At 47.4% G+C, this 13,795-nt stretch overlaps 1 protein-coding gene across 9 annotated transcripts in view; it reads right to left on the bottom strand.

Annotated features, from left to right (window-relative positions):
- The window catches only part of TANGO2 (transport and golgi organization 2 homolog), a 169,579-nt gene that overhangs the window by 78,156 nt on the left and 77,628 nt on the right, over positions 1-13,795 (bottom strand). For 5 of the 9 annotated variants that reach the window (XM_069100850.1, XM_069100849.1, XM_069100851.1 and 2 more), the window contains exon 3: positions 10,929-11,124. The exons of the other annotated variants lie outside the window; for them this stretch is intronic. In XM_069100850.1, the coding sequence (XP_068956951.1) occupies positions 10,929-11,124 (196 nt within the window). The remainder of the gene's footprint in view (positions 1-10,928; positions 11,125-13,795) is intronic. 9 annotated transcript variants of the gene reach the window in all.

Here is a 13,795-nt window from a genome sequence, read left to right as displayed (position 1 = left end):
CATTGAGTCCAAGTTGGAAAGGAATTAGGGTTAAGGTTGGATGGTGAGGCTTTCCAGAAATCAAACCCTGGAACATTTCAGAGAACCCTGGAAGAAATCCATACTTAAAGGAGTTCGGTTTGACCATCTAGACAGGGTAGACCAAGTGGATGATGCCCTATTACAGTAGGCAGTTGGGCAGACAATTTATAGAGTTTTTCCAACCTGAGGCATATTTTATATATATATAAACAAAGAGTTAGGCCAGACTTAAACAGGGGGAAGAGAAAAAGCTGGATTGCTTTCAGGAAATTGCAAAGTTCTTTTTAAAGACCCTACACTTCTCCCCAAAACAAAGACCCATCTTTGAAATACTAATATTCTATCATTTTTGTTAAATGGCTGTGAGCCCCACATCACTGAAGAACTGAAAATAAGTATCATATAGATACTTGGTAGGTGTGACTGCATGACAACCTCTAATAAATGAGGAATTTCAGACAAACAGGAGTAAAGGATTTCATCAGAGAAAAGTAAGAAACAAGGAGGAGATGGATGGGCTCAGTGCACAGGGAAGCAGAGGGCTGAAGGGGGACGGCCCTCATGTGCCACTGTGATCTTCACTATGTCAGGAGGAATGGAGGACAGTCTCCCATGGGGAACCATGTAGGAAGCTGCAGCCCGGAGTCACGCAGGCCAGGAAGGCTGGGCTGGGCTGGGCTGGACTCAAGCCAATGGGATCACAGATCCATGCAAGTATCTGAGTACACATAGAAGAGAGACAGATGTCTGTGATGGGCAAGGGAGATGAGGAAAGCTAGACTGACTGGAAGGTTGAGACCTCATCCAACAGCCAATTATTATTGTAAATGATTGCGAAGGGAGGGTTTCAGAAAAACCTAGGAAGCCAAGAGATCCTTGATTAGGGGAGTCACTGAGGTTAGGAAAGAGTAATCTGGCAACTTTTTTGAGGAATGAACAGAGAATAGAGCATAGGGCCTAGTTAGCAGGCTGTTGTCATGATCTAGCTAGGACGTGAGGAGGGTCCAAGTAGGGGAGGGACAGAGGAAGTGACAGATGAGTTACGGGGGAAAGAACAGCTCATGTTTACACAGGGTTCTAAGGTTTACTAAGCACTCAGCCTTGGAGGTGGATAAGGATTATTATGATTTTTGCCCTGACCTGATAAATCGAGAGGCTGAGAGAGTAAAGGACTTGACCACGCAGCCAGCAGCGAGCCCAGGTGTCCAGTCTCCCAGTCTAGTACTCTTTGACTTATAGTCTGCTGCTCAGAGTGAAAAATCTTAACTCCAAGGTGGCAAGTGAGCTTCCAGCCCCAAAGTGCTGCCGGTCCTGTTGCTGATCCTGATGAGCAAGCTGGGAAGGAACCTCGTTTGGAAGGGCTCTGAAATCCCCCAAAGCTGGAAGGGCATGAGGAGCTGCTGGGGCACCCACAGCTATGGGGAGATGGGCGATGAAGAGGAGACATCATGGCTGGAGATGGAGATTTAGGAAATATCTACAGAGACAGCATGGAAGCTATGGGAGTGAATGAAGTTTCTGAGGCCATGAATGAGCATCCAGATCCATGAGCAAACGGACAAGGGAAGAGGGCCCTGGGAAAGTTCACTGGGAACAGGAAAAGGAAGCAAAAGTGATTATAGAAAACTGAATTGGGGAAGAAGACAAGCAGGTAAGAAAAACGGGGATATGAAAGTCCTTGATGTTTTCCTGAGAAAATGGCAAGCTGTCTTCCCAAGAAGAGGAGAGAATATCCACGCCAGAAACAACTCAAGGACATGAGTTTATGTCCCTCTGAAGAATAATCCTATTTCTTTATGTCCCCATCTGTTCTCGCCGAAGAGCAGGGTAATGATGGATTTGGTCAGGTGCTATGGACGTGGGTCCATCCTCGGGCTGAAGGACAAGGTTGGTGGGTGGGAGAGAATGCAGACAGAGGTACCAGTCAACATGGATGGGAACTGGGGGAGCTGGGCGAGGAGAGTGGGGGCAGTCAAGTGTGACGGGTTGTCTTTCTGAAATGCCACCTCTGGGAAACTATAAACATGCCAAAGATGGCATGGTGGCAGCAGCAGATAGTTACCTCTGCCCACAGTGACTCTTACATGGTGAGTTTTTCATTGTAAAAGGCCACAGGAAGATCCTGATTAATCCTCATCCTCCCAGATGGAAGCTGACTATTGGTTTGTTACTGATGTTACCTTGAGTGGGGAGGGGCCACAGGACTGAGACCCCCAGCTTTACGGCCTAGAGATCAGCTAGTACAACCCATTCATCTTACAGATGAAGACACTGGGGCCCAGAGAGGTTCAGGGCCTGGCCCATGGTCACACGAGGGCAAGGGCAGTGCCTAGATTCACACCCAGGTCTGAGGGTTCCAAATCCAGTGTCTCTTTCTGCAGAACCACACTGACATGATAATAGCTAGTAATTGCTGGCATTACATGGTGCTTGCTATGTTCCTTTTCTTATAGATCCTTATAACCCTGGGAGGTAGCTTCTATTATTATCATTCCCATTTTAGAGATGAGGAAACAGGCAAACAGAGGTTAAGTGACTTGTCCGAGGTCACACAGTTAGTCAGTGTCTGAGACTGGATTTAAACTCAGATCTTTCTGACTTGGGGCCCAGCACTTGATCCACTGTCCAACTTGGCTACTATGTGACCCAAAGGTTTTTCCATGGTGGCTGTTGTTACTTGTGTAAGAATATTTGCTAATGATTCTGCATGACTTGGGTCTGTTGATGATGAGGTATAAAGGAGGAAGCAGGTAGAAAGGAATGTGCTGAGCCGTGAGGGCCCAAGGAGAAAAGGCAGTCGTCCCTGCCCTCCTGGAACTCCTGCTCTAGCTGAGGAGACTAAGAGGGAAGATTTCAGCTGCAGGTCCCATGGAAAGGTCCCCTGGTCCTCAGGGGGCACAGAGAGCAGATCCTCAAGCCTCTTCTGGAATGTCTTTTCCACTGATGAAATCATTCCAGGTTCTGGTATTGAACCATCTGACAAGGCCGAGGCCTTTGGTGACCAGAGCTCTCTGTTCTGGGCTTTAGTAACCATGGCTGCAGCTCCTGCAGGACAGATTGCTTGCCAGGATGACAACTGAAGGCACTGGGCTGGAAGCCTTGCCATCCTCAAAGGTCCTGGGCTTTCTCCATCTGGGTCTGAAGGGAGATGATGATCTAAGTAGTGGGGGTGGTTTGTACATGTGACCTGGTGCAGGCCACCTCCAGCCTCTCCCCCAGAGGGCCCCTAGGCTGGCTCGCCTCCCTACAGGTGGCAGTTTAGAGGCTCACCCCTCCTCCACAGGACTTGTTCTATGGAGAGTAGCTGTGAGGGCTGGGCTGGAGCAAGCTGCCACCCCATGGTAAATGTTGGTGGGACGGTGGTAAATGTGGACTTTCTAATCAAACAGGGGGCATGTAGGCCCTTTGGAAAGTGAGACTGGATAGAGGACAGTACAATATTCAGATCTGAAACTTAAAATGGGGGACCAAAATGGCATTCTGGCAGTCAGACAGAACTGACCACTGCATCTACTATACAGCCTTTATTCACTGATTCATTATTTATTTTTTAAAAAGTGCTTGAGAAGCCACATGAGACAGTGGGAAATGTTAGGGATTTTGAGCCAGAGGACCTGGGTTTGAGTCTTGCTTCTCTTATCTTGCAATTACTACATACAGAGACAGAACATGAGGTCAGAGTCAGTCGGTGACTAAATTAGACATTTAGACTAAATGATAGTCAAGCATTTACCAACAGTCATAAGCAATGACTATGTACACATATGCCGTGTCAATGGAAGGTAATCTCCAAGGGAAAGGCCCTAGCTGTCTGTGTGACTGTGGACGAATGCCTTTCCCTCTCTGGGCCTCTCTCCTCTGGTCTAAAGTGAGGGGGTTGGGCTATATGGTTTCTTTTGACTCAATGTCCTGTGATTTAGCAATAGAAGATGAAAAATGTTATCTCGATCTCCTAGAAAGGGGAGAGAATAGAGCCTGTAAATGGAGGCTCTGTCAGCGCACTAGACTCTCCTTCCAAACAACACGAGAACATCTCCTTCGGGAGACGCTTTACAAGCCTCCAGAATGAGAAGCAGTAACCAATGCAAAAGTGACTTTCCAAAGAGCAGCTGGTCACTCCAGTCTAACTGCATTTCCTTATCTGACAATGAGATTAGTCTGAGAGCCCAGGTGATGCTGCTGCTCGGGGGAGGCCACGATGGCTCGGAAGCCGTGACAAAGGCACCCGAGCTACGGCTTGTTGATTCGATGGAGAAGAGCACAGTGAGGTCGATTTGTAAATGTCCCAGCAGCTAGACTAGTCCTCAGCATGTCAGTGACCAGCCAGCGGGAAAGGAAGGGCTCTAGGATCCTTCCTCCCTTTCTCTCTCCACCTAAAGAACAGTCATTCACCACCTAGTTAGTCATGGCTGATGAGTGAACCGTCCCAATGATCTGTCCTTGGTGCTGATCTGTTCAATAGTTTTACCAACCATTTAGACTAAATGATAGTCAAGATCTAAAATGATCTCAATCCCGGAAACCCTGGACCAAATCAAATGAGATGAGATTAAGTAGAGGGACATGTGAAATCCTACACTTGCATCACCTTTATGAGTACAAATCAGGGGAGATGTGGCTATCCAACTGTCGATGTGACAAAGATCTGGGGGTCTGGGTGGACTGAAAGCTCACAAGGAGTTAGGTGTCTAATATGGTACTCAAACGGTTGTCCCAAGGCAGTGTGGTACTGAAGCGGTAAAGAAATGACCTTGGAGTCTGGATGATAGAAAGACAAGGTGCAAATCCTGCCTCCGATCCAAGCTATGTGACTCTGGGGACATCACTGATTTTCCTTTGCCTCAGTTTCTTCAGCTGTAAAGTGGCAGGGTTAGACCTGACGGCTCTGAACATTCCTTCTAGCTCTATATCCACAGCAAGATCTGGGTTCAGGTCACGCCTTGGCCACACCCTGGGCAGATGTCTTACCCTCTTGGGCCTGCCTGCCCCAGTGCAGGTGCAGAGCTGCTTTGGTAGAAGGACTTCTTCATCAGGAGTCCTCTCCACCAATAAGATGCTGGGGAGGAAGGAGGGGGCCAGGCCAAGGAAAAGGAAGTGATCACTCCTGAGGCTGAACTGGGAACAAAGTCGTGACCTCAGCAGCAATGGTGAGCCGGCCTGAGACCAAGCTAGAATCTCTAGAATACTGTAAAGTTGGCAAAGCTATTCATGTAGATTATCCCATTTTTCCTTACAGAAGCTCTTGGAGAGGTGCTATTATCATCCCCATTTTACCGATGAGGAAACCGAAGCTGAGAATGTTGACATGACTTGCCCAGGGTCACACAGGTATTAAGTGTCTGAGGCAGGATTGGACCTCAGGTCTTCCTGACTCCAGGCTGGCGCTCCGCCGCAGCACCACCTAGCTGGCTCTAACCTGGAGAACAACCATGAAGCTGGGGATGTTTATGCTGGAGAAGAAAAAGCTCAGAGAAATCCTGCCCTGGTGCCCGCCTGCCCTGGTGCCCCCCTGCCCTGGTGCCCGCCTGCCCCAGTGCCCACCTGCCCCGATACCCGCCTGCCCCGGCCTAGAGGCCGTCAGTGGGGAAAGATATTGGCCTGCTTTGCTTCTCCCCACAGGCCCCTGGAGAAAGAAGGGCAAGTCCACAGTGGCAAACAGAGGTTTTCTCTAAGGAGAGTTTGTCTGACGCTCAGAAGTACCAGAAGAGGATGGGATGGGATGGGATGCCCTGTGTGAACATAGTCAGTGGGAAAGGCAGCTTCTCCCCCTCAGCTCCTCTGCTTCTGCCCCACCAGCCCATTGAGAGCTGACACACCAGTCTTTTCTGTCCCATGCTTTATCATCTCCATGAGTAGGCAAGAGAGCCTGGCAGTCCGTTCTGCCCTCCAGGAGAGGGATGACCTTTGGAAATTCCCTTTTCTTCTTGGGTCTGTAAAACGAAGCAGCTGGACTGAATACAAGGAGAAACTTCTTAACAAGCAGCCATCCCCAAATGGCCTCGTCTACCATGGGTGGCAGTCATGGATCAGAGGCCGCTGGGGCTCCAGCTTTGTGGGCTGCCGTGACCAGGGAGGGCCTTTCCAGCTCTCAGGCTCCAGGATCCTATGGCTGGATGGTCTCTAGGTCCCTTCTGGCTTTCATGGTCAAGGATCAAACATCTCCTTCTCCTTTGAAGTGGAGGACAAGGTACTTGGCGGCTGCACTCAAGAGTTCCAAACCCAGCACGGCTCTTTGGTGGTAAGTAAGCCACAAGAAACATTCCTCTAAATATGTGTACTATTGATTGCAGAAAAAGTTCGCTTAGCAAATGCACTTCCAAATAAATGGGAATGCAATGCGGGGGCTGGCACATTCCTCTTGAGGCCTTATCAAGCTGATAAATTTGACTTTTGCCAACAGCAGACATGGGAGGCACTGAGCAGATGCAGCAGATGCGCTGAACCCTGACAGGAATACTGATCAGATCCCAGGACCTAGCGCCCTTTTCCATAATATTGACTCCGTAGAAATCTGTTAAAAACCAGTCATCACTGGACATGATTACAATATTTTTAGCTCAGACTCTTTTTGCTGCTTAGATTATCACACGTTCTAGAGCAGAGACAGCAGCAGGGCAATGAATGGAAAGCAATTCCGCAGGTCAAGGCCACTCTCCTCCGAGAGGAGCCATCATCGTGATGCTGTGATGTGGGTGAGAGGGGAGATCGGGAAAGCTCCCTGCCCCCAACAGTTCTGGTACCAGTTCCTGCTGATGCCTGAGATTCACAGAGTAACACTGGCTCAGTACTCTCTGGTTACATGAACTGGTTTCAATCTTGGAAGTTTTTCACTAAAATGTATCTTTTTGCTCTTATGTCCACCCAGTGCTTCCCCTGGGAACACTAGAATTTGGTTCGAATCCTTATATCCATCCAAGCACTCAGATTAAAGGCACCAAATCTAGCATGAGCTTTATTCAATTTGACAGAAAAGACCAAGGACTAGCAACTGGTTCTATAAACAGTAAACTGGAACCAGAAAAGAATTCTTTTCCTCTATCCAGGGATCCTTAAATTCTCCAAGAGACTCAAAACTCATGGCGGACCCCGGGAAATCGGACAGCCTGGTCGGGGGGAAAAGAGCTGGGGTTTGCCTTCACTTCCTGGGTATATGGGCACATGCCACATAATCCATCTACTCAGCAGAGAGCTGTCTGGGAGTGTTCTTTCACATCCTGACTCTGGGGCGTGGCCCAGATACTAGGTATTGGAGTTCAGGAACTTGACACCTGACTACTGCCTCTAGCTACCACCATCTCTGTGGCCAAGTATCCTCTGATGCTCATGCTGAATGGTTCTCTACAGGGGCTTCTGGGCCATGTGGCTTTGGAGGCTTCCCCCTAGGAAGTCAAAGTCTGCATACGTTCCTTTGGATTTTCTCTTCTCCCCTTTAGCTCTGTTTTTCTCTCTCTTTGTCTTCTCTCCCTTTTAAAGGCCAAGTGTCTTACTAGGACTGACTTATCAATGAGCCCCAAAGTGTGCCAAGGGCAAGGTGAGCTCACATCTTATGAAGGAAACATTTCAGTAGCAGAACAAAGGCTGCATCCCTATTAATTAAGCTTTATTCATGATTTGACTTTGCCATGGATATCTCACAGAAGGTCCACATTACCCTTTACAGCAATAGCACTTAAAAGATGGAGGAGATCTTTGAGATCAGAAACCTCATCATTCTGAAATGTCACATCAGCCTACCTCGTGAGCACTTTCTGCCCCTTGGACCCTCCAATGCAGAGGGGCCCAGGCAGCCAGCTAGTTCTTCATTTCCCACCTGGCTGCACTCCATCAGACTTCTCCAACATGGCTGGAGCCTGTCTGGACCTTTGCCCATAGTCCCACCTATTTTCCAACTTCCTTTATTAGACTGTATTAGACTTTCCCCAGCATTCCTGGCCTAGCACAGGGTGCTTTCACCATTAACTATTCATTCTTTGAATTAAGCAGAATACCTGAGGTTATGTAAGATGTAAATACTTAAGCGTGAGAAAGAGGTGATTTATACTGAGCGAGGTCAGAGAGAGTTCCAAAGAGCTATCATTAGGAATTCTGGTACCTGAGACAAATTCAGCTAGGCGGGGTGTGTAGTGTACAGTGTTCTTCATGACTGAGTGCTGTCATGTCAGAAAACCTCCATGGGGAGGTGAAGGCATGGGACTTAGAAGGTGTGGGAGAGACCGGACTCACATCACATTGGGAGAGCTGATTGGTTTCATCCACACAGAGACTGGCAGGGGTCAGAACAAGGGGAGGGGATGAAGTGTAGCCATGCTCCACTGAGAGCTACAGATGTATAAGAACCAGAACAAATCTATTCAGTGGCTGAAGCCTGAAGAACCCACGATTCAAGGTGCACAAAAGGCTGGGTCACTCACATTCTTCTCCTTTCAAGGAGACCTTGAGCTGGTCTTGAGGTGGCTTCAGGGAAGGGCAACCACTGTCTACCATGAGGCCAGGGCCTCACCTTGTGACCATGTTGCTGCCCATTGTCTCTTTGTGTTCAGTCTTTCCTGATCTTAGAGGAATGAGAGTTCTGAGGCAGGGGTGCCCAGGGAGAACGGTGAGGTCAGGAGATCCAGAGTCCCATCAGCAGCCAAGATGGGGGTGCCCAGAGAGATGGGGGTATCCAGAAAGAACGGTGAGGTCAGGAGATCCAGAGTCCCATCAGCAGCTGAGATAAAAGGTATCAGGAGTAGTGGGAATGATTCGAGACTACTCAGAAGCATTGACTGTTGACTCTAGGGTGGCCCCCATCCTCAGAGCCTCCCAGAGAGCTCCAGGAGAGCTAAGGGGGAAAAGAACGTCCAGGGCCAGGAGCAGCTGGCACCCCTTTACTACCTGTGTTCTCTGGACGTGTGCTTCACTACTATTGTACTTGAAACCTGTGCTCACTCTCCCCGCGCTGGGAATTTTGTGTGTATTAATGGGAAAGTGCATTGTAGATTTTTTAAGGGGATGCTCTTGCTGTGCAATTTAATGAAATAAATGCCTTTGCTAAGAACGGCATCTACTAGTTCTTTGTTAGGGGAGAACAGCAGTAGGGCCTTGTGAGGGGCAGTGCTAGAAACCCAGCTCCAAAGGTTACCCCCTAGCATCCTTGAGGGATCAGTCAGCTACCCAGGGTCTGGGGACCCTGATCCACCAAAGTGAGTGACAGTTGGGAAAGTAGCTCTGGAGGGGGTTCTTCAAGTAGTTGAGTCACTAGGGTCAGAAAAGTTTCCCTAAAATTGTCTGTTTAGTCAACCTTGGTCTGATTGCCTCAGCAGGCGGGGATCCCACCCTGGGGTCAAAACATAAACAAATGTACAAAGACGTCTGCAAAGACGATTCCATTCACTATTTGTGCATGGAATGTGCGCACACTTATAGCAGAGAAGGTGTTGTGCTCTCTAAGCAAAGCAGAACTGATGTAGCTCAAAAGAAACATTCACTGTAGAGATTTAGAGAATCCCCCTCCCCAAGGTTCCCATACACTATTTGTTCCCGGCCTGTGGCAGAGCATTCCGAGCTTGGATTGGTCTGATCAGTCACAGTCGGACACACCTGGACTCTAGCATGCTGATGTCATCTTGGTCCTCTTCGAGAATGAAGGACAAGAACCATGAGTCATTGGCTGCTCATCAAGGGAACCCCGAGAGTAAGCCTGGCCAATCCTCTGGGGACCCAGTATGGGGATGCAAGGGCTCACTTGACAGGGGCAGTCCTGGAGGAGAGCTTTCCCTGGAAGACAGCTAGACCAATGGAGCTCATCTTCTGGGTATCAACTGTGCTCCCTGAAGGCAAACTGGCTGCTGAAGAATGAGCACAGAGCATGACTTCGGTGACATAATGAGCCCTGGAGGAATCTCGGACTAGCTCGTCTCACAAGTCTATGAACAAGATCAATTGTGTCCCACAGAGGAGGCACCAAAAGAAAACATGTTGGTAAATTTCTGCTGTTGTGATGCTATCAATACCAAGTCATGGATTCTATTCTTTCAGAGAAGATGGAGACGTGTGGGCTGAAGGGTAAGACATTTAAGTAGATTTAGAACTGATTGAACACCCGAGCCCCAAGAATGGTTTCTAAGGGATCAACCAGTCAAGAAGCACTTATTAAGCACCTACTATGTGCCAGGCAAAGTGCTAAGTCCTAGCGTAGTGGAAAGGCAAAAACCAACTGCTCTCTAAGAGCTAATGGGCAGACAACATGCAAATACCTATATCCATACAAGACCCAGTCGTGAATTAGAGAAAATCTCAGAGGGAAGGCACTAAGATTAAGCAAGGCAGAGCTTTAGGAGACTTGCTGCTGTTTGTCTTTTGTTCGGAAGAACCAATGAAAAGGACCATGACATTGGGGAGGTGGAGCCATGACATGCAAGTGATGGGATTCAGGTGAGGCAGGGCCATGCAGAGTCACCAGCCTCACTTTCTCCTCCAGAGCCATCTGGGTCCAGTGGCCAGATGCTGATCGGTATGACTCTTCCAAAGCAGTGGGAGACCTTAGCTGTTTTAAACTAAGAAATGGGAACATACTAGCCTCTCATCCAGGCTGTATTATACCCTCTACCTACAACTGCACCAGCTTGAGTAATACGTGCCTTAGAGAAGAGAGAAGTCCAGTTACATCCCATCGAGAGCTAACTATCAAATTGGAGGAATTTTTAAAAATTGCTATATTGTTAAAATTGAAATTAATTTAAATGTAAATAGATACCAAGCAAGTTTAGTTTATGGTATTTCTGTTCAATGTTAAGCTTTTCATGGTTTTCCTTAAGTTAAACTGAAATCTGTGCCTGCAATTTGTATCTCCTGGTCCTGCCTTCCCCCTGGGATCGAGCAGAGTAAGTTTGGAGTCAGAGAGAAGAGAAGAAAGGCAATGCTTGCACCTTCGGAAGGGAAGAGCTTTGCCGTCTCCCAGGATGAGAATCCAAGGCAAGATCTCTGCTGTAGTAGGACACTCTTGTAAACTGCAAGCATTTCCAACGCAGACCCTGAGATCCCCAGCATTCAGTCTCTTCTTTCCTTCCAGATGTGAGAACACGATGAAAGAGGAAAGTGAAACTTGAAGAATCCCCGAAGTCCCTAAGGATGACAACCACTCCATTGTAAGGTGGCCTGCTTCCCTTTTGCTTTCTCTCTTCCCTGCTATGGGGCCTATTCTGAGACTTCCTAAGCCACAGATTTGTCCCATAACCCCAAAGTCTTCTCATCTATATCCAATGTCATAGAGGAGAGCTTACGCTCCTGGGGATTTGGGGAAGTTTACTCAGGTCTATCCTCAAAGAATCACAAAATTTCAGAGGTGGGAGGTGTCGAGGAGCCATCTGGTCCAATCCGTATGTGAACAAGCATCTTCTCTACAAGCCAGCTGATGAGAAGCCAGCCAGGATTTGCCTGCTGATCTGAAGGGAGACCATTAGCATCTGTCCAGGACAGCCCCGTAATCTTGTAAGCTAGATCTAATTGTTCGGAAGTCTTCCCTTAAATCTAGGGCATTGCAAATTCTACCCTCTATGACTGGTCCTGTCCTCGGAGGCCAAACAACATATTTAATTCCTCCTCAGTCTCCTAGGTTTTCAAGTACTAAGATAGCTATTATGTCTCCTTCAAATTTTCCACATCTTTTAAACTAATCCTTACATGACAAGAGTTCAAGGACCCTCACCGTCCTGGCTGCCCTCCCTTTGATATTCTTTAGGGTGAGAAACAATTCATTTGAACCCACACTCTATTCCAATTAGTTTGATACTTTACATAAGTCATATAGGGATAGATAGGTTCTTCTAATGGGCCTCAAACTTTAATGACCGTCCACTACTTGCATACCAAGTTATGAAGTATATCTGTGCAACCACAAGAATGCTGACAAAGTTATTTCCATCCTGTTTTGCTCAAGTTCCATGTCCAAATCCAGCATGGGTGGGATATCTTGATGCTTTGGAAAGTCCTCCAATTTATTTTTGTATCCCTCTCATGCAACATGAGCAAGTGACTGTCTTATGACCACTTAGTGGAGATGACCCATGCTTCACCCAACCTGTGATCCTCTTGCTGATTTGTCATTTCTGGCCGTCAGAGGCCCTTACAGCAAGGTCTATCAACCGATGAGATTTTGTATTTCACCCTGCCTCTTTTGCATATTTGGATGTCAAGCCCTATAAAACAAGGTCCTGGAAGAAAGGGACACCTCAGATTGTGAGGAAGATCTGAGGGCCATTTCATTAGAGGGGACCATGGACCCTTTAATAAAGTGCTATTGGCTCAAAGCTATGCCTCAGTCTCTTTTATTGTAGGTTGGACAATTTTAATCCCCACATTTACTTCCCAATAGCTTCTCCTAAAATGTATCACCTGGAACTGAAGACAATAATCCAGATCAGGTCTGACAGGGAAAGACCAGGGCAGGAGGCCTACCCTCTATTCCTGGATGCTATGCCTTTTTTTTTGTGGAAGTGAGAAGTAAAAGCAATTGGGGTTAAGTGACTTGTGCAGGGTCACACAGTAAGTAAGTGTCAAGTGTCTGAGTTCAGATTTGAACTCAGGTCCTCCTGACTCCAGGGTCAGTGCTCTATTCACCGTGGCACCTAGCTGCCCCTCATGCCTTTCTTAATGAAGTCTAAGATAGCACTAGCTTTCTTGGCAGCCAGATCACACTACTGACTTAGATTGAACTAAAACTCCAAGACTTTCTTTAGGATGAACTGTTATCTTAACTATGCTTCTCCCATCTTGGACTTGGAAAGATGACTTAAGCCACTTTGATAAATTTTGGATTCCTGGGCTAGTTTGGCTACGAAATCCTAAATTTATCAGAAACAGAAGGAATTACCATTTACAGAATCATCAAATGTCAGGGTTGGAAGGCATCTCAGAAGTCACTGAGCTGTGGGGGACTTCCATTTCCATCTGAGCCTGACATCACTGATTTAGCCTCTGCTGGAAACACTTCTATGAGGGGAAACCTGTAACTTCCCAGGAGAGCTCATTCTACTGTTGGACATGTCTGCTCAAGCTGTCTGCATGTTAATGAATGGAAGAGCCCTTTAGAGACTCAGTACAGGAGAAATAAAAACTCCACTGTCTGGACCAGAATTCTATAGAGAAACAAAACCTCTGCAGAGGTGTGAGATGAGTTCTATAGAGCTCACTGTGAGCCAAATACTGCACTAACTAATCTCCTTACAATCATCTCACCTGGTCCTCACAACAACCCTGCGATGTAGGAGCTATTATCACCTCCATTTAACAGAGGCGTAAACTGAGGCAAACAGAGGTTAAGTGACTGCCCATGGTTACACTCCCACAAAGTGTCTGAAACTGGAATCAAACTTAGATCTTCCTGACTCCAGGTCTGACACGATCTCCACTATATAACCTAGCTGCAAAAAAAAAAGAGGGAAAAGGAGTGTGCATGCTGACAAGCCTTGAGAGTTGAGGAAGAGTATCAGGAAGACCTGATACTGGTTATAAACCCATTAGAGAAAAGCAGATCTCCAATAGCATTAAACATGGTGAAGGTGAAAGTCCTGGCGCTCCCTCTGCCTAGAGCAGTTTCTTTCTGGGTTGACCACCATCATCATCATCATCATCATCATCATCATCATCATCATCATCATCATCATCATCACCACCATCATCACCACCATCATCATCACCACCATCATCACCATCACCACCACCACCATCACCATCACCATCATCATCACCACCACCACCACCACCATCATCATCATCATCACCATCACCACCACCA

This window comes from Petaurus breviceps, unplaced genomic scaffold (genome assembly GCF_028583685.1).
Source record: "Petaurus breviceps papuanus isolate PSGF00001 unplaced genomic scaffold, PetGlider_PUasm1.0 428, whole genome shotgun sequence".
NCBI lineage: Eukaryota > Metazoa > Chordata > Mammalia > Diprotodontia > Petauridae > Petaurus > Petaurus breviceps.
The sequence above is the reverse complement of the archived record's forward strand: the minus strand, read 5'-3'. Positions and strand labels throughout refer to the sequence as shown.